This window comes from Anarhichas minor, unplaced genomic scaffold (assembly GCF_050575085.1).
Source record: "Anarhichas minor isolate MPS153535 unplaced genomic scaffold, ASM5057508v1 ptg000002l, whole genome shotgun sequence".
Classification (NCBI taxonomy): Eukaryota; Metazoa; Chordata; class Actinopteri; order Perciformes; family Anarhichadidae; genus Anarhichas; species Anarhichas minor.
The window spans coordinates 9,526,315-9,550,700 of record NW_027466448.1 but is presented as its reverse complement, the minus strand read 5'-3'; the positions used below and the strand labels follow the sequence as shown (position 1 = coordinate 9,550,700).

Genomic DNA, 24,386 nt, shown 5'->3' with positions numbered 1-24,386 from the left:
ATATTCACTCTCTTTCAACTCTGTTTTTGGTCTCCACTAACTCCTGAGGGAAATATCTGTCTCCTTCACTGCTAAATGCTCCACTGTGTTTACTGGCCACTATCTAACTGCATCGGTCTGCTACTCAGCAGGTCGTGTACTGTGGGAACAGCTAATGAGCTGAGACTCACTATAAAGCAGAGAGCGGGTCAGATGCAGATGATAATTCTCTGTAAGTTCATCACTAGGAGCACATACAGTGTTATTATAACATATTGATTTTAGCCACTTTCGTGAAAACAATGGTTAGTTGCAGTCCCTCATGATGTTTAATCTGGACACAACACAGCAAAGAGTGTCAAATACTGTACAACATCACACGTTCAAAAACATCTAAACCAGTGTTCAACACATTCACTCTGAATTACTTTGTTTGGACATGATCTGCTTGTACTGTTGGCTTAGCCTACATTGCCTCGCACTGGACAGCATGGGTTTAGCCCACATTGGTTTGCACCAGCAATAAGTCATGGGTCACTAATCCTGTGATTATGCACAAGTAAGACCACCGTTGTTCTGTGTACCACCAGGAAGTGAAAAAGGATCTCACTTCCTCCCTCGCTTTCAGTTCTGTTTCCCCGACTGCCCTCCTCTCTTTCAGGTTCTCCCTCTCTTTCTGTTTCTTGGCGCTGTGATAAGTGTGTTTACAGTGGGATCAGGGTGCGGACGGTAGTGTGTGTCGTCTCTCTGTCTTTAGCCCGACAGTCATTAAAACACACAAAGAGTCCGCTGATAACACTAAGTGTTTCCTGTTTGTCCAGGCATGAGGCTGTCTGCAAGGGCAAGGACAAGAGAACAAGCAGCAAGAAAGCTGAAGAGGTGAGGAAAGGAGAAAGCAATTAATGCATTGGTAGAGACGCGCTGAGAGGCAAAAAGAAACAGAAACATTGGATTGGTGTAAATCATCATTACGGTTTATGTTCCGTGTGTTGCTTTGCAGCTTTATTGTCATGAGTCATTGTCCTTTTGTCCCCTCATCTCCTCACATGTCTCACATGTGTTCATTTCTCTCCATTTGAAAAGTCTTGGAAAGAAAATGATGGAATCAGAACTTCAAACATCCCGTCGTTACTTGAGTTTTAGAATGAATTGCAAAGAAAACAGATGCCCATCAAGTCTGTGTTTGTTAACCTAATGGTTTTTGCCTAAACATGCTCAGAGTGGTTTTTTCTGCTTCTCTGAACTTCCTCGGTTCTCTGGAGGAAAAACAAACTAAGATGGGGAAACAGTTATCCCTACATCACATTCTGGATGTTTGTACAGTTCAGCATAGGAGCAAGTGGAGTTTAACTGAAAAAAAACCCGTTTACTTTAGCAAAGCTTTTGTATTTCCTTCCAAAACAGACAAAATAACATGTTTATTGATCTACAGATAAAAGGTGTTTAGTCCTCTTTGATTTTCTGGGTATCGTCCCTTTTGCCTTCACTACGTTGAGCATACAGGTTATGTCAATGCAGCTGCTTCACATCCACATATAAAGTGGTACAAACTCATTTTAAACTAAGTTAAGTCAGACATGATAAGCAAAGGGCACAGGAGGCCCTTTATTATTATTTGCCAATAAACTGCATCTGAACTCAGGTGACACTGAAAAATGAAAAAATCCTTTCCCAGGAAATCTAAAGATTTGAAAAGTGTGTGAAAGGCAAAACCAGGACTAGTGATGTCGTTTCAGGGTAATTTGATCCGACGGTGGCACCAACATCACTGGTACTGATGAGATGAAAAATAACCGTGACAATTTTCATGGGGATCTGGGCAGTAATTGTAAGGAAACTTCAGTGCTCTGGACTGAAGTGTGGGACGGACAGACTAACCAACTAGGCTTGGTGGGGCAATAAAAAACAAAAACTTTGATATAAAGAAAGAAGATACGAGAAGCAGATGGGGAAATAAAGCAGAAGTGACCCAGTGAGGAAGTATTATTTCTAAAGAAAATACACATAGAGACTGATTTACTAAAACGCTTAAACATGGAGAAAGAAAACATGCAAAGAGAAAGTAGGTTAGCTGGGAGGTAAGATGAACAAGCGACATACAGACTCAACTCCGGAGGGGGATAACATATGTACAAGTTACAAGAATATTCTTTGTTTGAGAGACAGTTAAGCGCAGTACAGACAGGAAGTAGAGGAGAGGGAACAATGTACAAAACAAAAAGGAAAAGAAACAGTGAAGGAAAGATTGACACATGTACAATATCTCTGCCCTTCGATCAGCAGTGGCTGTTCAAACCCCTTATCGGCAACAAAGCAGATGCTCAAATGTCCTCAAACAATACATCCTTTCTCTCGGGCCACAGCTGAAACCGCTTACTGCCCTCTGTAGCGCACGCACGCACGCACGCACGCACGCACGCACGCACACACAATAAGAGAGTTAGTCGACAGAACTGTTAAACAAAGACCAGATGGTTGCTCTCATGATGAAAGTTTCTGCCATGTATTTCACAATACTGCCCGACCTGGACAACACGTAATGAAATAAATTTACATCATGAGATTGTTTTTTTTTCTTATTTGGCAACCTCGTTTTGAATTAACTGCAAATTTACTGGAACCCCCACCTCCCCACAAAATGTATTTTACGCTCAAAACGGGTGAACGTTGGTACAGTTGATATATTGTCCATATACCTATATTGTTATTTTGAGATATTTTTACTTATTTATTTATTCTTCCTTCTCAAAACCAGGCACCTACATTACCAACAATGCAACTCAACAATCAACAGTCGCGAGAGGAGATTCGGGTGTGTTGTGCTAGTAGCAGCTAATGTAGCCTTTATAGGACATTTTTCACATGATGTTGTACTCTCAAAGATCTTTAAAAAGACTTCTAAAAATAGATAGAGAGTTTCCCTTTAGAAACACTATTGACAGCCAGGTTGAATAGCACCCCTGTTAACACTCACAGTCTGCCAAGAGTGCTTCTTTGCACCAATTTTGCCAACATCCGAGACTGCCAAGGAGAATAAATGTGCCCATTAGTTTGCAAATGACATGCAAATAGAGGAAATATTATACGATTATACATCATTTAGGTCCTTAATTCAGTTATTTCTTTACTTTCCTCCATTAAGTAAATGCTTAATGCAATGTAGTTAAGACTCTCAGATGCAAGTACTATGAAACCAAAGAAGCACTGTGTTTATGCTTCTCACTATTCAAGAATTAGACTGTTCTGTCCTAAAGTGGAAAAACTGCATTGTGATACCATTGTATATATCTTTTAACTGATAAACTAAAGATACTTGTTATTGTTTTAAAAGTCTCTGTCTTTCCGTCTCTCAGTCGTACCACTGATGACTTGGCATCAACACTAAGACTTAACAGAAAGGAAAACAAAACTGTCAGCATGTCATCCATCGATGGCCCCCCTGGCCCTCTTCAATTCACTTCAGTGTCACAGCTTGAAAAACTCCCATTAGTGGACATTTCCCTTTGACCTCTTATTTGACTGCTTTTACTTGTGCCCCTCTCATAAACAACTGGTGTAGTTACAGGAATACCATGAGGCCACCATGACTCTAGGAGCTGGGTTGTGACGATAAAAGCACATTCACTTAGTGTACATGTAGTAGGGCTTGTTTGCACTATCTTACTGCTAGAACTCTTTACATACACATTTTGACACAGCTCTTTTCATTGAATCAAATTGATGCGGGTGTCCGGCATTTATGGGGGCAAGCAGACCTCCAGTAAAAAAAAAAATAGCCCTCACGCAACACTTCCTCCTGACACAAATAGCCTTTCCTGCCCTATAAATAAACACTGCTGGACTTGGAAAGCAACCAGCCTCATTACGCTGGAGGTCTGCTCATAAAGTCAGTGGAGTAGGGCAAAAATATACTGTAACCCTCACTTCAGTCGGGAACCAGGATAGGGGTAGGTCATGCACGCGTCAGTGTACAAAGAGTCGAAGTAGAGTCAAATAAAACATACGTATTAGTTTCACTGACCATTCTGTTGAGCTCCGGGGACAAAGTTTTGCGAAACAGGAAAACAGTGTCTGTCTGGCTACTCTACTTTAAAGTTGTATTCAGTTCATTCACTCTACCATGACTTAAAATCATCGGACAGAACTAAAAAACACACAAACGTTTGCGAGGAGAGACAACTCTTGGAAGTACACTACAAATCAAGAAGTGCAATGGTCTCTCGTGAAGGAAAGTTCTCATGGATTTTTATTTTTTTTTCCAGGTGAACCGAGTCTAACCCTCGCTCCATCCATCTCCTAGCATGAATATTGTTCCAGTTGTTCGTCGCAGGCCAAGCTAAACAACCCGCCTGAACCCGACTGTGGGGCGGGGAGCCGGACTGACCTTCACGCTCATATAGGGTTTCTCTCCAGCTCACTTTGTTCCCAACTCTCTGCTTATTTATCTGGTTCTTGTTCCTCATTATTCCTTTATCTCTGTCTCTCTTTTGTTATTATTCTTCACAACTCCTCCCTCCAACCTTTACAACCTTTCAACTCAACTCCCCTCGTCCACCTTATCTGCTTTTGTCTCTCTCTGGTGCCGTCAGCGTTATCAGCGATTAGTTACGTCTCACACCATTACTTCATCTACATGTAATTCTGAGCCATGTCAACGGACAGTCTTGTGAGTCACGGTACACCGGGTGTACAGGCGCAGTTGTTCTTAAGAACTTTAAACTCACGCTGATAAATATATCTTCACAAACATATCATCGTTAACATATACATAAAGCGGCAGACGAGCACCTTGCATCGTGTCCTCACACCCACACCAGTAAACAAACAAGTCCATGCACAAACACACACACGCCCACACACAAATGAGCATACGAGCACAGACAGCAGCAGGATCTCACCCATCTGCTTTTACCATGCTCGGTGCTTCATGCATTTGCTGACGAGCAGGTTTCCTGACTGTGTTTCTGTAGTTCATGTACACAGATGATAAGGAATAAAGACATCCCATGCTTTAATTAGATCCGTGTTTAAACAGGCTCCAAGCCATTTTCCTCAGCCTTTTCTAGGATTAATTTAAACTACTTTAAGTGTTTTTTTTAACATTGATTTAGAAACCCTTGGGATCAAAATCCACAGTGAAAATTTAGGATAACGCCCACAGTTGCTAGTGCTGTCAACAACTCAACGTGGCGAGCATATCAGTGGGTTGACTGGTCATCTACACTACATACAGTAAGCTACTGCAAGCAAAACTAGTTTAATCATAGAGGCCGGACTCTTCAGCGAAACACTATCCATGTTCTAAGGAGGAGTCAAAAATAACATTTGGCAAGATGACATTTATTTTCTACTTATGTCAAGATTGACATATTGCACTCATGACAACAACTGCTCTAATACCTTTGAACATGCCACGTAAAGCAGTGGAGAAGCTTAAGAATTAGCAATCATGTAATGGCAAAAAAAAGTGCTGAGATGATTAAATAAGGTCTTTGGTTAACACAAGCTTAAGAGAATTCAACATTTTGTTCTACTATATAACATATGTCAGTAGATACCCCTCTGGAGGTTCTGAAGCTTTAATGTGTCTTAGAAAGGCAGTTGTTTACAAGTGGTTAAATGAGACTACAAAACGTAGATCGCTTTCACAGCCTTGTATTTGTACTCGAGATTTGAATATTGAATCAATTTTCAATCCCAGTTTTTTCTTTTTTTTTTTTTTTTTTTTTTTTTTTTTTTTTTAAATCAGATCCTTAAATGTTTTGTTTTCCCCAACCAACCGTCGAGAGAAATTTAGTCTGTTTTGCTTAAAACTTGACTTTAACAATCAATCATCAAAACAGTTTTTTTGTTGATCGACTTTCCGATTAATTGGCAAATAGTTTCAGCTTGAGTCACGGCGTAACATGTGTGTGTTTTGGCTGGTTGGTCGCCATCCCCCTGATAATCATGAATAAAGCCATTATAAAACATGTGTGAACGGGGCCATAGTTATCCCTTGGACTTGGACACAGACACACACCCTTCCTCCACCTCCCCTCCCCTCCCAGATTAATGCTGGGCTGTCCCTGAGGTTTTTCTGTCACTACCAGCGCTAATACCGTTGTTTCACTACACCCAACCATTCCGTGCCAAACCAAGTCAGACCGGGCCAAATCAAACAAAGCCAAGTAGCTGGGCTTCAGTTAAAAAGACACCATCTACCCTTCTTGTCCTGAAATGTTTTAATCTTGGTTCAGCCATGTAAAGCACTTTGTAACTTTGTTTTGAAAAGCGCTTCACAAATAAAGTGTATTATCATCAATCTATAACTGAAAGGCTGCTGCGTTATTGTGCTGCTATAGAATTATGTTTATTTTGTGACAGTATGGTTTCAACTTTCATAGAAAAACTAGGGTGTACCATTTTGTCCTCAATGTGCTGAGAATGAGGGGAAATATGGTTTAATGTTTTCAACCACACAAGTGAAACCTTTTTGGAATGCCTTCAGATGATCAGCATGTGATCTTGCTCGAGTTACCACAGCAGGCACATTTCATAACTCGTCATTATAAGGACTTCATTCCTCCAGTATTTACCTTGCTACGTTTAGATTATATTCATTTTAATAAGTGCCAACCATGTAAACAATGAGTAAATGAGCAGTTTAGTCTCCAGTGTCGTGTCGCTCAGATGAATTGAAGCCATAAAACAGCTGTGTTGACTGAGAGGAGACAGCATAATCCACACTTCAATTAGACAGAGAGACTGGATGTGAAGGGAAGGGTGTGTGTGTGTGTGTGTGTCTGTGTCTGCGCATATGCTGTGGATACCGGTCTATGCACATGGATGTGAAAGTGTGTGTGTGTGTGTGCGTGTGTGTGTGCGTGTGTGTGCCTTGAGTAATCCTGCTTAGTCTGGCAGCTGGGGGAGCAGGTTTAAGTAGTGTGACAGTATATGATGGGCTGGGTGAGGGTTTAATACAAGAACCCCTGTGAACAATAAAATGCACACGTACCCACAAACCCAAATTGTGTCGGTGTGTGTGCATGTGTGGCACAACAGCACAGCCAGTAAGCAATGTGCTTGGGGGATGGTCGTAAGGGGCTGAGTGTAAGATAACAGTGTAAACAAATGAACTAATTTAGAGCAGCTCTGCTCAAACAGCAGGGACACTGTCGTTAATGTGGTCTCAAAGGGTCGACGCACATTACAAGATTTAATTAAGATCTCTCAAACTAATTACACATGACTGCTTTTTACTGGTAGAGTGATTTTCTACGTTATAAAATGGGCTTTCCGTTGTTTGACAGTACTTTATGTGAAGTGTTACAGAGAGTACTATTTAGGGCTGCTTATCAAACCACAATAACTTTCTGTCCTTTGGTTCTCAACCAAAAAGTATTGAAAAGTACCAAACGCTAGAACTGGATGTTCAGATTTGTAGTCTTATCAACTTATTCTTTGAACAGAGAGTTCCTGATTTAAATCAAAATGTTGGCTTTTGACTGGCAACATTATTGTACAGCTGAACATATGAGAACTTGATATTTAAAGTAAATATCACAAAGTAAGCATTTTGACTTCAGTCTTAAAACTCACTACCAACCAAACCACAGTCAACGCGCTAAATCTTTGTCTTCTTGTATTCCAACCTCACATTAAATAAATGAGGCCTAGTTTGAACACAACAGAGAGAAACATTCTTATTAACATTATTGTTGCCGGTCATAGCAAAATCATCTCTGACAGCTGAATGTTCAAACATGGCTGAAGCAAAATGCCTCTGTGGCTGATCGCCAACCCCATTCCCAGAAACCAGATTACAACGTCTGCTTGTCTTAAACACTATACACACACACACACACACTCACTCATTATACAGACTGTTTGGCCAAATAGGCTTAGCTGAAATGATCCACAAAAGAATCCTAAAATGTCAGTGATGTATTCCTAATACATATTCAGGCACACAGAGACAAACAGAAACAGCACTCGAACGCAGACACAGAGTCTAGCAGACGGACACACACACACACACACACACACACACAAAAGAATTTCTCTGATTCACTTTACCTTGCATAACTACAAACCTGCTGATAAAGCAACGCTGGTGTTACTGTAGGTACTGGCATGCACAGAATTTTGAACAAATTGAATGTGGAAAAAGTCACACCACATCACAGCCATGATGATCCCAGTGCAGATACTATTGCTGTATAATCTGTGGGAAAATCGTCCATTCAGTTAATCTGTTTTTGTGCGGCAATAAAGCCGTTTAATATTGAAGTTTGAAACGCATGCGCACCTTAAGCGTAGGCGGCGTTTTCACACTACTTAGCCTGACAGTGCAGCGTTTGAGAAAGCCGATCTCATCAACCTGGTGACACATTCTGCTGAGTCTGCATGTCTGTACAGTTGTAAGCTAGTTTACATGGTTTTTCTGCTGCCAAACATAGATTTGTGTAACAATCAAATATACTGGAAGACCAAAAAATGATTACAAATATATTAAATAAATGTAATATATTTTATATATTCAATATATATTCAATATATTTAAAAGAGGAGATGAATTTTAAGCCGCCCAACGACAAGTTATTAAAGCCACGGTGGTGAATATGACAAAGTAAAGAACCGTAAGAAAAACGTTTAACTTTTTATCCTGGAGGATATTGGCATGCAGCCCGGCATTAAACGCAATCACAAGGCATAAAAAGCATACACACACACAAGATCAAAGAAGAAATAAAGCAATAACCTAGAAAACTATCATAAATATGAAAGTATAAACATAACAAAGAACTCAAATAAGACCACCAGACAGAAAAAAACTTCCATCTGAATGGAATAAAATAGTGTTTATAAGAGGTTGCATCATTCATTAGCTAGTGGTATTAAGGACAATCTGGTGTTCTACACATATGCTTATACATCTCTCTCTTAACTATCATCCCGACTCTATATCGAGTTTAATATTCAAACCCTAAGATATCATTTATGGCTCTACCACTGCATCAAATTGAAACTTCTAGATGTGTTTTGCATGAATCAGTTACATATTTTCAGCTCGGTGTTCAAATTCAGAAGCTTTTTAAATCTTGAACCATCGATGAATTTGAAACTTACATAATAAAGCTTTTATTATCAGGCCATATAATGCAGCTCAACAGTTAGTCCTTCTACCGCCTGTATCAAAGAGAAGGAATAGCACTTCTTCTTTTATTATCATTAGTCAGGCCTCATGTTGCACAGAAGGAGCTTGAGTAAAGGTTTGGCTGCCTAATGCATTCAGTTCACTGGGCTGGAGGTGGATCCCCAAAGTGAAGCATTTAGTAAAGATTTGACATTCAAGCACAGTCTCCATTACACATTATCTGGAAATGTCTTTACCTCATAGTAGAGCTATTTACCAAGGGATTAAGTTTCTGTTATTTTGTTGTTAAAAAAAAAGAAAAAAAAGAAAAGGGCCTGTTTTGGGTTTTTGGGGGTGAACATTCCTGAGAAATCAGTCACTGAAACACAGCCTGAAATAGAACCACAGACATATTTGCTTTCTATTATGGTTGTTCAGGGTTTCTATAAAAAGCAATGGAATGATTATTGGCTCAGAGGATAAACTTGCTGGCCTGTGAAACATTTTTCTGCATATCTTAATCATGACCATTCATTTTAATTATTATGTGTGCACTACAGTACCGACACGGTTTTACCCAGGTTTCCTCTGCATCAAAAGTGAATGTGTACTTCACTGATAGTTTTTAAAAGTATATATCTATGGATCTTTTTTTTTGCAAGAGAGCTGGTACATCAATCAAAACAGTCCTTAGTGTTCGAACATGACTGGTACAGTTCAACAGCTCAAAATGTTTACTTTCCTCAATCGTATCAATGCACAAATACAAAAACAGGGATTTATTAAAATTCATAGATGAACCGAAAAATAATTAGACGTCAAAGTGCGACAATGTGTGTGGGTGTGAGGTCTGCAAAATGGCGTCGGTCGTGTTTCTAAGCAACGTGCACATCCACTGCTCTTCCCTTTCTTCTCTCATGCCGCCTACGACGGGGCTATTTCAGTGACGACGAGCATTCCACTCCAACAGCATCTATCTCACACCGTTTACAACCCTTACTGGAACAACACTGGTTTCAACTGCTAAACACCCGGTAAAGGTGAGGCATGTTACGCACTGAGGGGGGACGGGGGGGGGGGGGGGGGGGGGGACGGGGGACTACTGTGACCTTGCTGCCCAATTCTGGACTCAACATTTTCTAGAACAATGGACACTATTGTACTCCCCCACATAGCCGACTGAATTTGCAATAACTTACTAATATAGCAGATCCATGTAAAATGGCAGGCTGTTAAAGATTAAATCAGACACTTATTTGCGTCTGTATTCCTTATATAGAGTTTTAAATCTACATTTGAATGTTCCTCGTGATGATCTCTTCAAAAGCAGAGGTATTGCTCTCCACACATCCATGCACTAAGTTATGCATTGCAGTATATTGTGGCTATAATTGAGTAAAAGCAGGGATGTAGTCCACCTAATTCTTCCTCTGTTGGACGGCATCTCTCTCAACAGAGCTCACCCTCCTGCCCTGCCACACACTCCTAATCTCATGGAAGCTGCCCACATAAACCAACTATCTCATTTAGCTGGCATTCTTCTCTCCGTTCGCCAACTTCTCTACTTCTGACACTCCCTCATCCCATAAAACGCGTCCCATTCATCACCAACCCTCCAGCTTCTTCCTGTCTGGCGTTTGGCTCTGTGTCATTACGGTCACTGTGACAACAGATGAGTCAGACGCCGTGGAGACGCCTCACTTCCTGTGAGCGTAGAGTATCTGAGACTGTGAGCGAATGAATGACTGCACCAACACTGAGAAAGTCCTCCCTAAAGACTGATTCATAGTCCGCAGGATCAACTCCTCATCTGGAGCATTGCAGAGTCAAAGTATCTCGGGATATTTGTGGTCTTTGTAGGAAAGATTGCGTCACATGTGGATCACCTTCCAGAGTGACTCAACGCGTCTGTATGAAGGTCTGTGTTATGTCGCAGACACCATTGATCATGGTTTCTCATGCTCATGGTCCCGTTTTTAGGTCCTAAAATTCTCATGACACCCGCAATCAGAGCTGACAAGTTGTCGTGTTTAATTGAGCAAGGCATACTTTTTTTCTGTTTACAAGAGCCCGGAGGAAGCTCTAAATGGATTACACAGACGTTGTGATTAAAATCTATTTCTTCTATTTTTTTCCAGCTTATTTATTTTTTCATAACAAAATATCAGCAAGCAGTAAAGGGTTGCTGCTGACCCGAGGTTGAGGAAATCTGCCATAAATCATCCGCAACTGCTCAAGGCATAAATACACAGACACTGACTCAGCCATGCAGACACACACATGTGCACACATGGTTGCATGAACAAGTGTTGCAGTACTTACATCGGTTTTTCTAAACTTTGCTTTGAGGCTCTTCATGTTCAGTCCGGTCCATGCAGTCACACGCTCAATCACTCAGTCAAGGCTGTGAAGAAGAAAAAAAAAAAGGCAGATGTTTAAACTCAACCTCAGTGATGCTTACCTCCATTCTACATGGGATTTTTGTGTTTCTGGAAGACTAAACTACATGATTTATGTGACACTATATCCACACAAGTTACACTCAATATGAGGTGCAAATGTGCAGCGCAGCAGCAGAGATTTACCGTGGCAGTCGTCTCCAGCCTTAATAAATCACAACAGTTTGACACTGTCAAAAGCAAATGTGTACAACGTTTTCATAATGAATTTGATGGTCACAGCCCTCTGTATTCGATCTGTAACGAATCTGAAGCACTTTTACATTCAACGATTCCTTTCCCATCAATGGGTAGTTTCAGGGAATAGACTTTGCGCAACACATGCAATTCTAATTTAAACCTGTTGTTGGAAATTATATCCGGCTCTGTATTGTTTCCTATAAGGATGTTTTAAATCACCACAAACCCCTTGGGGATGTCTGGTGACTGTATTTTTGCGCCTTAACTGCCTTAAAATTTCCAATGTTTCATGCCTGAAATGAACTTGGCAGTGATTTACTCCCAAAATATCAAAAGAGCATTCCAGGCAAGATTAGTCTACTCACTCACTTCATTGATATTATTATTATTTCCAGGTCCCTCTGTGTCTGCTTGTATTTCAACTAAAGAGAACCATGCAAGTGACGTGAGCCTCTTTGCAATGAAAGCTGGCAGTTAGGTCCTAAAGGAATAATATTTTTTTTTTAAATGTCTGCATTTATAAATGTTTTTTGCAGACAAAAAGCATACGTTAGAAAGAGTTATTCCGATGTCAAAGAGTCTTTAGATGGGCAGACACTGTGTTCTTTGGTTTTGTTGTAGGTGGGTGCATCGAGGACAGCCACGTCTCGGCTCCTCTGGCAGCATTCAAGCCAACGAGATTAACATACCTTTGCCTACTGCATGCAAATCTTCATGTTGTGTAAAATACCAGCAGCCCACTAATGGCGAATGGGCTGAAAGCAGCAATTAAGAAGTGGTGGTGGATTGCGAACGTATTCTATGTCAAACAAGTCAAGATGTCAAACAAATGTGTTGTCTCACGGTTAGAATGCAAACTCAAGTTAACTACTGAATCGATTGTTAAACGTTCTACTGGACCACGAATTAAAAACTTTATCAGCACAGTTTATCAAGTAGCTTTCTTGCGCATATTTGCATACTGCGCCTCAAACAATGGAAGTTATGTGATTGCATGCAGAAACATGGGTATGAGGCTGCAACTCGTTCAGCACAAAAAGTATCAAATGCGCGCGACGTGCATCATTGTGCACAAACAATCGGATTGGGCACTTCGTAACAGGAGCTTTACGCGTTTAATTTACAACCGAGATTTACAATCAGTTTAGTTGCGAGGCTTTTAAAAAAAAACGATCATCGGTTCGACCAACAAGTAAATGTTACTTAAACGATATGAAATCACTGGACACACTTACCCAGTTATGAGTCGCAGGAGGGCTGGACACACATAAAAAAAAAAAAAAAACTGTTTTGTGCCAAAAACAGAGTAGCTACGGAACCGGTGAGAAATGAACGAGCCGTTGTTGTCGAGCAGGCGGATGCATAAAGGAGTAGAAAACAGTGCGCTCCGACACACTGGCCCGGATCGGCCCGCATACATTAACAGTTGTGCACTTACTCCTGCCTGTCTCTCGCTCGCTCGGGACTCTACTCAAAAAAGCTGTTGCCCGGTTTAAGGAAAGTGACGTCACCCAGTGCTCTCGTGACCGCGGCGAGCGAGCGAACGAGCACTCTTCTTCTCTCCATTGTGCCCCATTCACGTTCTGGTTAAGGGGGAAGGTATTTCCCACACAGCTCACACAGCTAGAATACAGTGAAGGTGAATATAATAAAACACGTCTTGTTCTTTTGCTGACATAACTTTTTTGTTTATTAACCACAGTGCATATTTTTTCAGATTGTTAACCAGACCCCTGAACTCCCATGACCGACTAACATCAAACTTATTAAGCTCCCAAACGTTGGATCATATATGTCCCATAATGCAGCTCTCCTGTGGATCCATAGAGGGTTCAGCTTTTGTTTTTACTGGCTATGTAGCAGCCTACACACAGTGTGTGAACTAGTCTTTACGTGTAAGATCTGTGTGCATTATCTCTAAGGTTGAGAAACAAGTCGATTTGATGATATGTCGCAACAGCAATGCAACTTATTAAAGCAGGTAAGGACGTGTCTGGGCTGTATGGTTGTGCTGTTGATGTTCGGGTTAATGCTACCTGGTCTATCCCTTCTGTCTGTGTGTCTGGTATAATAAACAAAAAATATTCAAAGCAAGTATTCAAATGTTTTGATTTACAGCCAATGTCTACTTCAGTATATATCATGTATTAACTGTCTGTGGTGGTCTATTCGGGTTGTCCTATCTGAATATATTTCCTAAATAAGTATGAACAGTAATTTGAAATTATGTAATTTTGATATTTCTGTTTAAATAATCAGAGAAACGAAAAATAATTAGCTCTAAGGTTAGTCTGCTAAACCAAGGTGTGGCCCCCTTTATACACAATTTTGACTCAACAGGTATGACTCCAGTTTATAGACCAACAAAGAATGTTTGCAGTGGCATGAAGTTTTAGTAGACATGTCAGGGCAGTGGCATCTAGTGGAGAATCTATTTACTACATTGTTGTTCTGTATTATGAATAATAATAAAGTGAACGTTAAAAGTGTCACACAAGCCGCACAAACAAAGGCTATTTTCACAGGCCTTTATATATATACATATATACATGTATCACAATGTATCAACATCTATCAAAATGACCAAGAAAATACTGAGATTTAATGAAAGACGTCATTGTCATGCGATTAAAAACAAAGAGTATTTATCGGCAAGATAGATCTTTCCCCCACAGTCGGCCTTCAACAACCCGCTAATGTGGGCGGGGGAACAATTGAGTCTCCCATCTTATGGATGTTCATGCACGGTCTCACTTTAACATTTTCAAAGACAATTTGCGTTAAATTGGCATTTCTAAAAAAAAAAATCACCGAAGTGCATTCGTCACGGCTGCGTGCTCCAGGGAGCCGTCGACTGTCGAAGAAAGCGGAAGTGGTGATAGGGAGGTATTTCATTGCGGATGTGGTGTCCTTTGCTCCACTGAGAAAGCTGCTGGGCCATCAAAACAAAAACAGGAGTCACATACAGGCGGTAGCTGGAGTCACTGAGAGCTACTGCCAGCAGATATCAGTCTGCTGTGTCACCATGCTACTGAAATCATGTTGCATCTACAGCGTCGGAGTTGTTGCTGTTCTTCTTCTCATCTCGGGGATTTCTTTGGTCTTGTCTAACGTGTTTCCACGTCTCCTGCAGTCGGTGGTTGAAAAGGTAAACAACTGATTCTGGATCACGGTTTATAACGTTAGATGATCGCATAAACATCAAACACAGGCCGCTTAGTTTCGATTTCGAGTTTCACAATGGGAGTAGTGGTCGGAGTAGTATCATATCAGTTTGGTTTAAACTTAAAAATGTATCTGATCTGATGATTATTTTGTATTTTCACTAGCATTCACATCATTACTATAAGGTTTTACATATTCAAATCTGACGTTAACCCTTGTGTGTACTTGGCAAGTTGTTATAGTCTATTCCCGCTTTGTGGCATCATCACCTCTTTGGCCTCATTTAATGTGAATTAAATGCTCTATCATCCAAATGGTGATGTCACCACTTGCAGCGGCGTTTGTCATATGATGTGAGGACAGCTTAGTCAGCAGGAAACTATTTGTCTGAAGTTGCACATCTTTCTCGCAGTAAAAGTAACTCACTGCTTTGTCCTCCGTAGGAAGTCGTTTTGAAGAATGGCACGGAGGCGTTCGAGGCCTGGGAGAATCCGCCGGCACCTATTTACATGCAGTTTTACTTCTTTAATCTGACCAACCCCCTGGAGGTGCTGGATGGGGATAGGCCTGCTGTGGTGGAGATTGGTCCATACACTTACAGGTGAGTGAGGGAAAGGATAAAGGCCTCCTGAAAGACGGGGATGCAAACACCGTTGCAATCAAGATGCCTCCTAAACTATCATACATGACTGTAGTTAAACAGCAGAAGCCAAGTCAATTCAGTAAAACATTTCAAAACCAACTTACCAAATGATTATAGATCATACAATGGAAACAAAGTCTGTCATCTTTCAAGGGACAAAGGGGCCAAATAGCTGATGATGAGATTAACTGGAACACAGAAGAAAGGAGCCAAAGATACACGGCAGTGTTGAACATGACGGCCAAACATACATTAGCAATACATTATATACTATAATACAAAGTGTAAGTATATACAGTAAGTCTACAAAGCAAAGCAAACATTTCCTGAATACCATTCAACATCAAACTATTTGAATAATTCTTGACTTGAATGAATGATGGCCACACCCTGAAGGTGTCGAATGAATTACAGCAAGACGTTTTATTTACGATGGTAAATTTAGATTTACATAATTGGTGTGACTGACTACAGTGCATCATTTGGGAAATCCTCCCTTTCACTCCGACAGTTTGTGCTTTCAGTAAGACAAAGTCCGTACTGTAAATACGTGACAAAATATAACTTCTGCCATTGTCGTCAGAAATGGCGGTGACAGAAGCAGAAAGATATTTGTGCAGCCTCGTCTGTGGCGAGCTGGAGGCAGCTCGTTCGCCTCTCGTCACGGACAGACACGGTAGCTTTGTACAGATGTCAAATTGTCCAGCTGAGAAATAAGAGTTGCATCACCGAGATATTTATCATTTCCTTTCCTTCTTTTCTGCCAAAAAGCGTCTTACTGTGCCAAAAAGGCAATTCTTTAACATCATGGTAACAGTATTATTTGCCCATCCATTACCCAAAATAACCCTGAGATCTTTTTGCACACCTGTAGAATGTTAATGTTATTTCCACACTAACACAGTTGTTATATTTTCCTGCACAGAGAGTACCGGCCCATGGAGCAAGTGGACTTCCAGGATAACGGCACCAAAGTCGCCGCTGTCAACATGAAGACCTACATATTTCAGCGCAACATGTCCCGAGGTCCGGAGAGTGAACTCATCAGGACGGTCAACATCCCCGCAATGGTGAGCCACAGGAATCTATCAACTACTGGAGTTGTTTGATAATACTTTATTATTGTGTCACAGTAGTATTATTTTCTAGTTTATTGATTTTATTGGCAGCAACACACAAACAAGGAAGTTGTGTTGTATTCATAGTATTTAGTATTTCATAATATTTTAAGGTAAGATATGAAAGATCAATAGATAAATATGTCTTCCATGTAACTAAAAGGAGTAACACTACTTTTGAAACAATTAATAAATACTTTACGCAGTGGAGTAACGACACAGTCGCAGGTTAAAGCTATTTATTGCATAATATACAATAAATCACTGACTCTAAGGCCCAAAATCTTACGGGATTATTTTTGCAGCCACAAAAGAGTAAACATTTTGTTCAAAACTGTTATTATGTTTATGATGTGTATAATTCATAAGATTTATAATAAGATCTTATTTTGTTCCCTCCAGCTTTAACATTTATTTTTGCGTTAATAGATGTGATTTTTCTTTTACAGTTAGAAAAATATAGCGAATGATTCATTGTACCACTGAGACTGATAATATGCAATGTTGTGCTACTGTAATGTGAACTCTCGTAAAGATTAAAAACATTTTATTTAAGTAAATGATTTATTCCATCACATAGTCGTCTTCAAGGAACTTATGCAACTTAGCTTTTTACACAACAGGTTGTCTTCCCTTTCTTTTTCCTGGTAGACGGTGATGGAGAAATTCAAGGACCATGCGTTCATGGCCAATATTATATCCGCCTACATGTCGGGCACCGGTGTAGGCCTGTTCACCACCCACACAGTGGGAGAGCTACTGTGGGGATATGAAGACGGCCTGCTCAAAACTCTCAAAACTATACAACCTGACCTGGATGATGTTTTCGGACTCTTCTATAAGGTTTTATTCAAGCATATGAATACATCATAATACATTTTCTTCAGACTGGAGTGTTTATTCATAAAGACTTAGAATAAAACTTCACGTTTCTTGCATGTGAGTTTGTTGAACAGCTGTTCACCCCCCCCCCCCCCGTACAGAGCAATGCTTCCAACGATGGTGAATACGTCTTCTTCACCGGTCAGCAAGACTACAAGGACTTTGCCAGAGTGGATACGTGGAACGGTGAAAGGTAATTGTCTCCACTCACCTGCAGCAAAAGAAATGACAGTGAATGAATGAGAATTATCTCTGGCTCTGTAAAGCCAATCAGTGAGAAACATTGACTACGTGTTTAGATGGATGAGCGATTGTATCAGTACCACAAAGGCATGTGATCAATGCTTGTTTGATAAAATTAAGGTTTTTTTTCCTGCCATTGTCATATCACAGTCCATGTGTGTCTTTCATCAGAGTTAATGAGTTCAAAAAGCTACACCAATGTTAATCCTCTCTTTTACACTTTTCTTTCACTTTTGTCTTTGTTTTAAAAGTGAAAGAAAAGTGTTGCGTCTGTCAGTGAGGTGTCACAATGATCTTCCATTATTCTCTCTCTTGCAAAGATTTGGATGACAGGATCAATGCCACTCTCTTATCTGTCAGTTGAATACAAAGCGTTTATCATCTGTTTAAAACATTTAAAAATACTTTTAAACTTTTCTAACTATTTGGTTCGTAGTCCTTCAATGAAACGGAATGAATGATACAAAACGTAATATTGTTTTTTGTGTGTATGCGTGCAGCACGATGAGTTGGTGGACGTCTGATGAGTGCAATATGATCAATGGAACCAATGGAGCCTCTTTCCATCCAGTCATCACCAAGAATGAGACTCTCTACATGTTCGCCTCTGACCTGTGCAGGTGAGTAGACTGGCTGCTAGAAAATCATATCCCAAAACTCCAAAAATTTGGCATGCATATCAGGACTGGTGAAAAATTTGATATTTTATGGGTCCCATGCTCGAGTATGACATAATTGCTCGCTAGCGCCCCCCAAAAGTTGGAAAGGCAAGCCAGTGGCCAGTTATCAAAAGCTTTACGTTTGATGGAACGGCGTGGCAGCCAATTGATTTACGTGACTCCCCGTTAAACAACAAGCTGATGTTACTCCACTGGACTTGCTCAAATCCGTCCCAACCTTGCCATGCTTGATAAAAGTCACGGTCTGAGGATGTCAACAAGCTGATTTTCACTCATTTCCACCTATTGGCCAAAGGAAATCCGCGTTTTGTAACAAACGGCATCCGATTTACATGCCGTGTACATGATGTGGTTTACACTTGATATAGAGCAACATAATGCATGTTTGCACCGCACAGTGGATACAAGAACTGGTGGAATATTTGCAGTACAAAATTTCCCAGCGTCACACACTCCACGCTGTCCGATGGTCACAGAAATTCTCTCGGCGTCCCGCCAGAACCTCCGACGAGGGCCCGTTCATTTTGTTTGGTTACCTATGAGCACAGCTGACCTTTTCAGCTTTAGGTGCTTTATAAAAGATTTAAATTAGATGTGATGTTCTGCATCCTCTTTTTCTGGTCTTATCTGCCTGGCTTGAGTTGGCTTGTGTAATGGCTCCCCCATCAGTCTTCCTAAGCCTTTCCCTCAGCATTATTCATGTCTGGGTATGGGATTACCAATTCAGCCGGGCTGGTTGCATGGCTGATCAGTGTTGGCCTCTTTAATGAGGTCACTGTTGGCGAACTATTTATTTAGTGCTGCTTAAAAAACAACTAATATCAGCTTCTCTCATCAGAACTGAGAGTCCATCACATGCAGGTAAACTAACTGACAGACAGCCAAGGTTTATAAGGTGGTAACATGTTAGACCAGCACAACAAACTCTTTGGTAAAACCTCTTTGTGCTGTGCGGGTTTTCAGTAAATCAGCTTAATACATAGCTCGTGTACAAAATGCGTACAAAAAACCCCTCTCCTTTGTTGCACTTCCAGCCTTACAGAACTTATTTGTGCCTGCAAAGATTAACCAGCATCTGCCTCTGTTTGCAAGGTCTATGTACACTCTGTATGAGGAGGACGTGACGGTAAAGGGGATCCCCGGGTATCGCTTCAGTCCCCCAAGCGAGATTTTCGCCAATAAGACCGTGAACCCGGCCAACGCAGGCTTCTGTGTCCCCGCTGACAATTGCCTGGGCTCTGGCGTGCTGAATGTCAGCCCATGTAAACAAGGTAGGAAGTGCATTGAGCAGCTGTTCTGTATGAAAAGCCAGAAGAACGTTTCGTCGCGTCACTCAGGGACCTGTTCTTTAGAACGCTGTTTCATCACGTTGTTGTCCTGAATGGGCTCTGCTCAGCATCCTTCACAATGGGTTTTCTAACTGAATCTTTTGTGTGTTCAGGAGCTCCCATCATCATGTCTTCGCCACACTTCTACCAGGCAGATGAGAGATACATTCAGGGTGTATTCGGCATGAGGCCTCAGAAGGAGGAGCATCAGACTGCGATTGATATCAATCCGGTAGGACTTTCAACTTTAATGCTTAAAAAATACATGTTTCAAGACATATAAAAGTATTTTTGGAATAATAATGTAATGTGATGTAATTTGTGTACACCTTGTTTTGAGCCTTTCTTTACTTTATACCGTCATGTTCCATGGAGAATCTGATATGTACAGCTCAAACTTACAAAGACAGTGACATTCATGTTTCCCACTAGATGGGGAACTAGCTCAGCTTTGTGCCTGCGAGCCCACGGTGACCTTAATAAGAAGCAGTGGTAAACAGTAGTTAAAGATTAAAGCAGACATGGAACGGAGCTGTCACCAAAGATAAGCTCCAACAGCTCTTATCATGCGTAATACTGTAATAATTGAATTGAGCCTGTGGTAAATATACAATATAGAGAAGCAGACTAAAAAAAAAAACACTTCCAGGAGTGCTGGAAGTGTTTTAATCCTTTGAATATATGGAAGTGAGGTTAGTATTTGAAGAGCAACCCTGCAGAGATATAAACTGCCATCATGATGTAGTATGTTTGAGTTAAGAAATACAGAGCCGTATAATGTGATGCATCACATACCTTAGTGCAACATTTATATGTTGTCTTACAGTGTTTTTGAAATACAATCGAATACAATCCAAGATGAAAACAATGAAAGATGTACAGTAATTGAGTATTATGTCAAAGAATGGGTTTTTATGGTTAATAAATTGGTCATAGTGATTAACAACTTTTTTCTGTTAATAGTTAATATTTTCTGTCAATATGACACCAGTTGGACTCCTGCAGGGAAGCAAACAGACTGCTAAGACGTAAAAAAGTCGGAAAAAAAATGGATTGTGATGCACGGTTATGAATTATGATTATGACCGTGAAATATTTAAGTCAAAGGTTGTTGACGAAAATATGTGAAGAAGAACAATTAGTCACTTTGCCTCATCCAGCATGCAATTGTTCATGTACACTTTGCTACGGTGGAGGCATCGTAAGTTAAAAGTCTTTGAACCCAGTGAAGAAGCTTCTGTTCGGACTGTTCTGTTACCTCATGGGTAGAGCAAACCACCTCCGCTGCCAGCAGTCAGGGCTCTGATTTTTATTTTGGGCCACCTAGAATTCAGATGTAAGCAGATACATCTCTGTTACACGATGTGTAGGTTAGTGAAGTAGCTCTCGCATCATTTCTGCCAACTACGCTCATAAAATACATTTACTGCGCAGAGATTTTGAACATAATACACACTGTCTTGGCAACATGTGGTATTGGTGCAAAATATGCTCTGAAGCATGTTCACACGTCACGGTGTATAAATCTGCACACAGATCAGTGCTGTTAAGTTTTTCCCTCAAACAAAGTTTCATTCTGTTTTTGCAGCTAACAGGAATCATCCTACAGGCAGCAAAGCGGCTCCAGGTCAACGTGTTTGTCGAGAAGATCCCCACCTTCAGGTACTTGGCTCATTCCCTTCACACGTCTCTTGTTACTGCACCTGTTGGCATCAACCCCACTGTCGGCATGTTGGCTTTAATTAAACTGTCTTAGTCTAGGAAGGGTTGCCAACGAGGTGACTGTAAAGCAATCATGCCACCATCACCCATACGAGTGGACTTTTGGACAGTCGTGGCTCACTTGTTGTTCGTCTACTTGGCATCCGAAGGAGCAAACGATCTCGATATAATCTTGAGATCGGACGTAACCGATGAACATGTTGTCAAACTTTATGCAGACAAGTTAAACGTAAGCTTCACGTGAACCGCATGCCCAGAAATGTAGTCGTTGGAGGACGTTAACAGTTGTCTGAATGTCTCTTTGCCATTTATACATTGAATGATTTTTCTGATTATTAATACAGATAACGCATGCAAAATGAAGATAGTGGGTAAAACATTGTGATACAATAATTTTCTTTTTCTTTCAGTCAAACAGGAAATGTGGGGACAGTGACTTTTCCTGTGGTTTATCTCAATGAGGTACAAACACGCCAATTTGTCATTCAGTCATAAATTATATACATGAAATGGCAGAATATCAAAGTACTGTATGTGTATCTACCACTGGCACTTGTGCTGAACCTCTACTCTCGCCCTCCTGTGATCTTCTTAGAGCGTCGTCATCGACGACGCGTCGGCCATGAAGCTGCAGAAGATTCTTGTCGAGCAGAACGTCGTGGTGAACATTCCGTTCATGTTCATCGGTCTCGGCATCATTCTGGGAGGAGTCTTCATGTTCCTGATGTGTCGACAGAAGGTCCCCGTGGTGAGTGTTTCAGATGGACATCGATGGGTTTGTGAGGTCGTTAGAGCTGCAAACTAACAGTTACTTTCATTATCGATCAATCTGTTGATTATTTGTCTCTTGAAGAGATTAATTCTTTAGTCCATGGAACGTCAAAACAAATTGCTTTGTCTTGACTAACAGTACAAAACCCAAAGATATTGAAGTTTAAAAATATAAAACACAGGAAAACTATTTGCTTCTGCTCGATTAGAGTACCGTAAAGATAAGCCCGTTTTCAGAATTGTTGTTAATTAACTGTTGATATTCCGATGATTAATCGATTCAATAAAATAATAATTTTAGCTCTAGTGGGCATGTAGAAAAAAAGCATTAAAAATGTAAAACATTTCTTTAAATTATAATTAGATAATGTTATAGTGGAAATGGTCAATGTTACATATGTATTATTGTACATTAAATATGTTAGATATCTGTATGTACAGTATGTTAATTAATATACTGTATATGTTTTTCCACAATCTCCTAAATGAACATGTTTGTGTCTGGTTTCATTTTTCAGAGCACTGCAGCAGAGCGAGAGCCCCTGCTCTCGTCATAGTAGCCAGCAGCATGTAAAAAGAAGGAGGGTTGCCATATTTGCAGTAGAATTTCACATTTAATGGGTTCAGTGGATCGGCCATTTTTGCCATAGTAATAGTTCCCATTATAGTTCCCATTCACAATTCCACATTTTAATCTGGTATTTTAATCCAGCGGTTTTAGGAAACAAAGTGAAGGTTTGTTACAGGGATGGGGTTAATGTTTTCCTTACAATACAGTTGTAATGATCATGAAAATACCCCCTTTTTAAAATTAAATCTTAAATATATATTTTTTATAATTTATTGGATTTTGGATTGAAACGTGAATTGAGTAGATTAAATCTGCATGTCTGTGTGTGTGTGTGTGTGTGCGTGTGCGTGTGTGTGTGTGTGTGTGTGTGTGACCACAAGATGGCTATAGAACTGAAATAGTGACGAAGGAATATTTTCAGCGTGTTTTTTTTAAATGGGCCAGTAATCAGTTTTTAGCACGGTCTGGTGAGATTGTTGATGCATCAACAAGGAGAAAGTTTATACAGCTGTTCAATGCAAGAGAAATATCCTTTCCCTTTTCACGTCAACATTTCACATTTTTGTATTGTTCGCAAAACACGAGCAAAGTGTAAGCTGTGCAAAACAACTGCATAATCCACAACATATAAAGGGCATAATATGGAATCACATCCAAAAGTATTAAACAATATCAGTATAAAGATAAAGGTTTTATTTAGTGCACTGTACAATATCTTCTTTTCCCTAATTCCAATACTTTGCCATAAATGTGTGATTTAGAGTTTTTCTATTAATATTATCCTGAAATCCACGTATGAACAGTCTCATGTTAGTGACACTACTGTTGTCAAATATGTTGACAAACAGAAAATGTTGTTTTTGCTTTTAACCACTAGGAATTGTCCATGATTTGTATGGTTAAATGCTGCACTGCTTAACAGCCTTGTATCCGATTATTGTAACTTTGTTGTAAGTTTTTTTTTCTAATTTCCATCATTGCTGATTAGATTAAAATGAAATAGATTGTGTTGTCCAGAACTACATAGAGTGTGACTACAAACCACTATTTCACACTCCTCACTGACAGGTCGCCTTGTGTTCCCTTTGTTTTGGTCTTTGTTAATGTGCAACAGAGATTATTGTTTACAATACTACTCCTACACAGTAAAATCAATATGTAACTACTGTTTACGTACTCTCAATAGGTCACATATAACAATTTGCACATTGTCTTGCCACTTGCTACAACTTTAATAAACTTGGTGTGCTTCACATTATCTGAGGGTGTGTTTTCTATTTCCTCCTTCACAAATTGCCAAATGTTTTGATAAAGGGTTGAATAGTTTGTATAAAGTCCACCAGTAAAGCATGAATCGCCTTATGACTAACTGCAGGGGCTGGTCCGACAAAAACGACACACACACACACACATAGGTGTGTGTCAACAGATTAATCATTATAACTAATAGTTGTACAGTCATACATCTATTAACCTGATATGTAAATAATTACTTTTTGTTAACACTTTTTAAGGGTGGTAGCGTTT

At 40.2% G+C, this 24,386-nt stretch overlaps 2 protein-coding genes and 1 long non-coding RNA gene across 4 annotated transcripts in view; 2 read left to right on the top strand and 1 right to left on the bottom strand.

Annotated features, from left to right (window-relative positions):
* The window catches only part of rai14 (retinoic acid induced 14), a 34,873-nt gene extending 21,662 nt beyond the window's left edge, over window positions 1-13,211 (bottom strand). For both annotated transcript variants that reach the window (XM_076089633.1, XM_076089641.1), the window contains exons 1-2: window positions 12,972-13,211; window positions 11,420-11,501 (exon numbers count right to left, since the gene is read on the bottom strand). In XM_076089633.1, the coding sequence (XP_075945748.1) occupies window positions 11,420-11,455 (36 nt within the window). In that variant the 5' untranslated portion in view covers window positions 11,456-11,501; window positions 12,972-13,211. The remainder of the gene's footprint in view (window positions 1-11,419; window positions 11,502-12,971) is intronic.
* LOC142947791 (uncharacterized) lies at window positions 673-6,290 on the top strand. Its single transcript, XR_012953426.1, has 2 exons — window positions 673-858; window positions 4,242-6,290. It is a non-coding gene; the product is annotated as an uncharacterized LOC142947791 (long non-coding RNA).
* Window positions 13,212-14,582: 1,371 nt separating the features above from the next.
* On the top strand, window positions 14,583-24,117 carry scarb2c (scavenger receptor class B, member 2c). Its single transcript, XM_076089612.1, has 12 exons — window positions 14,583-14,884; window positions 15,345-15,502; window positions 16,470-16,614; window positions 17,314-17,505; window positions 17,646-17,737; window positions 18,288-18,407; window positions 19,560-19,738; window positions 19,909-20,027; window positions 21,384-21,457; window positions 21,928-21,979; window positions 22,113-22,265; window positions 22,807-24,117. Exons 1-12 carry the CDS (start codon window positions 14,762-14,764, stop codon window positions 22,843-22,845), a joined length of 1,446 nt encoding a protein of 481 aa, XP_075945727.1. The 5' UTR covers window positions 14,583-14,761; the 3' UTR covers window positions 22,846-24,117.
* The last annotated feature ends 269 nt before the right edge of the window (window positions 24,118-24,386 follow it).

What these genes read in the sequence shown, in the direction of transcription:
- scarb2c (XM_076089612.1), top strand. Translation starts at nt 14,762, where the DNA reads ATGCTACTGAAATCATGTTGCATCTACAGCGTCGGAGTTGTTGCTGTT. An exon ending in TTTTCGGACTCTTCTATAAG is followed by an intron (nt 17,506 to 17,645) that starts GTTTTATTCAAG and finishes CCCCCCGTACAG; the next exon opens with AGCAATGCTTCCAACGATGG. An exon ending in GTCGACAGAAGGTCCCCGTG is followed by an intron (nt 22,266 to 22,806) that starts GTGAGTGTTTCA and finishes TTCATTTTTCAG; the next exon opens with AGCACTGCAGCAGAGCGAGA.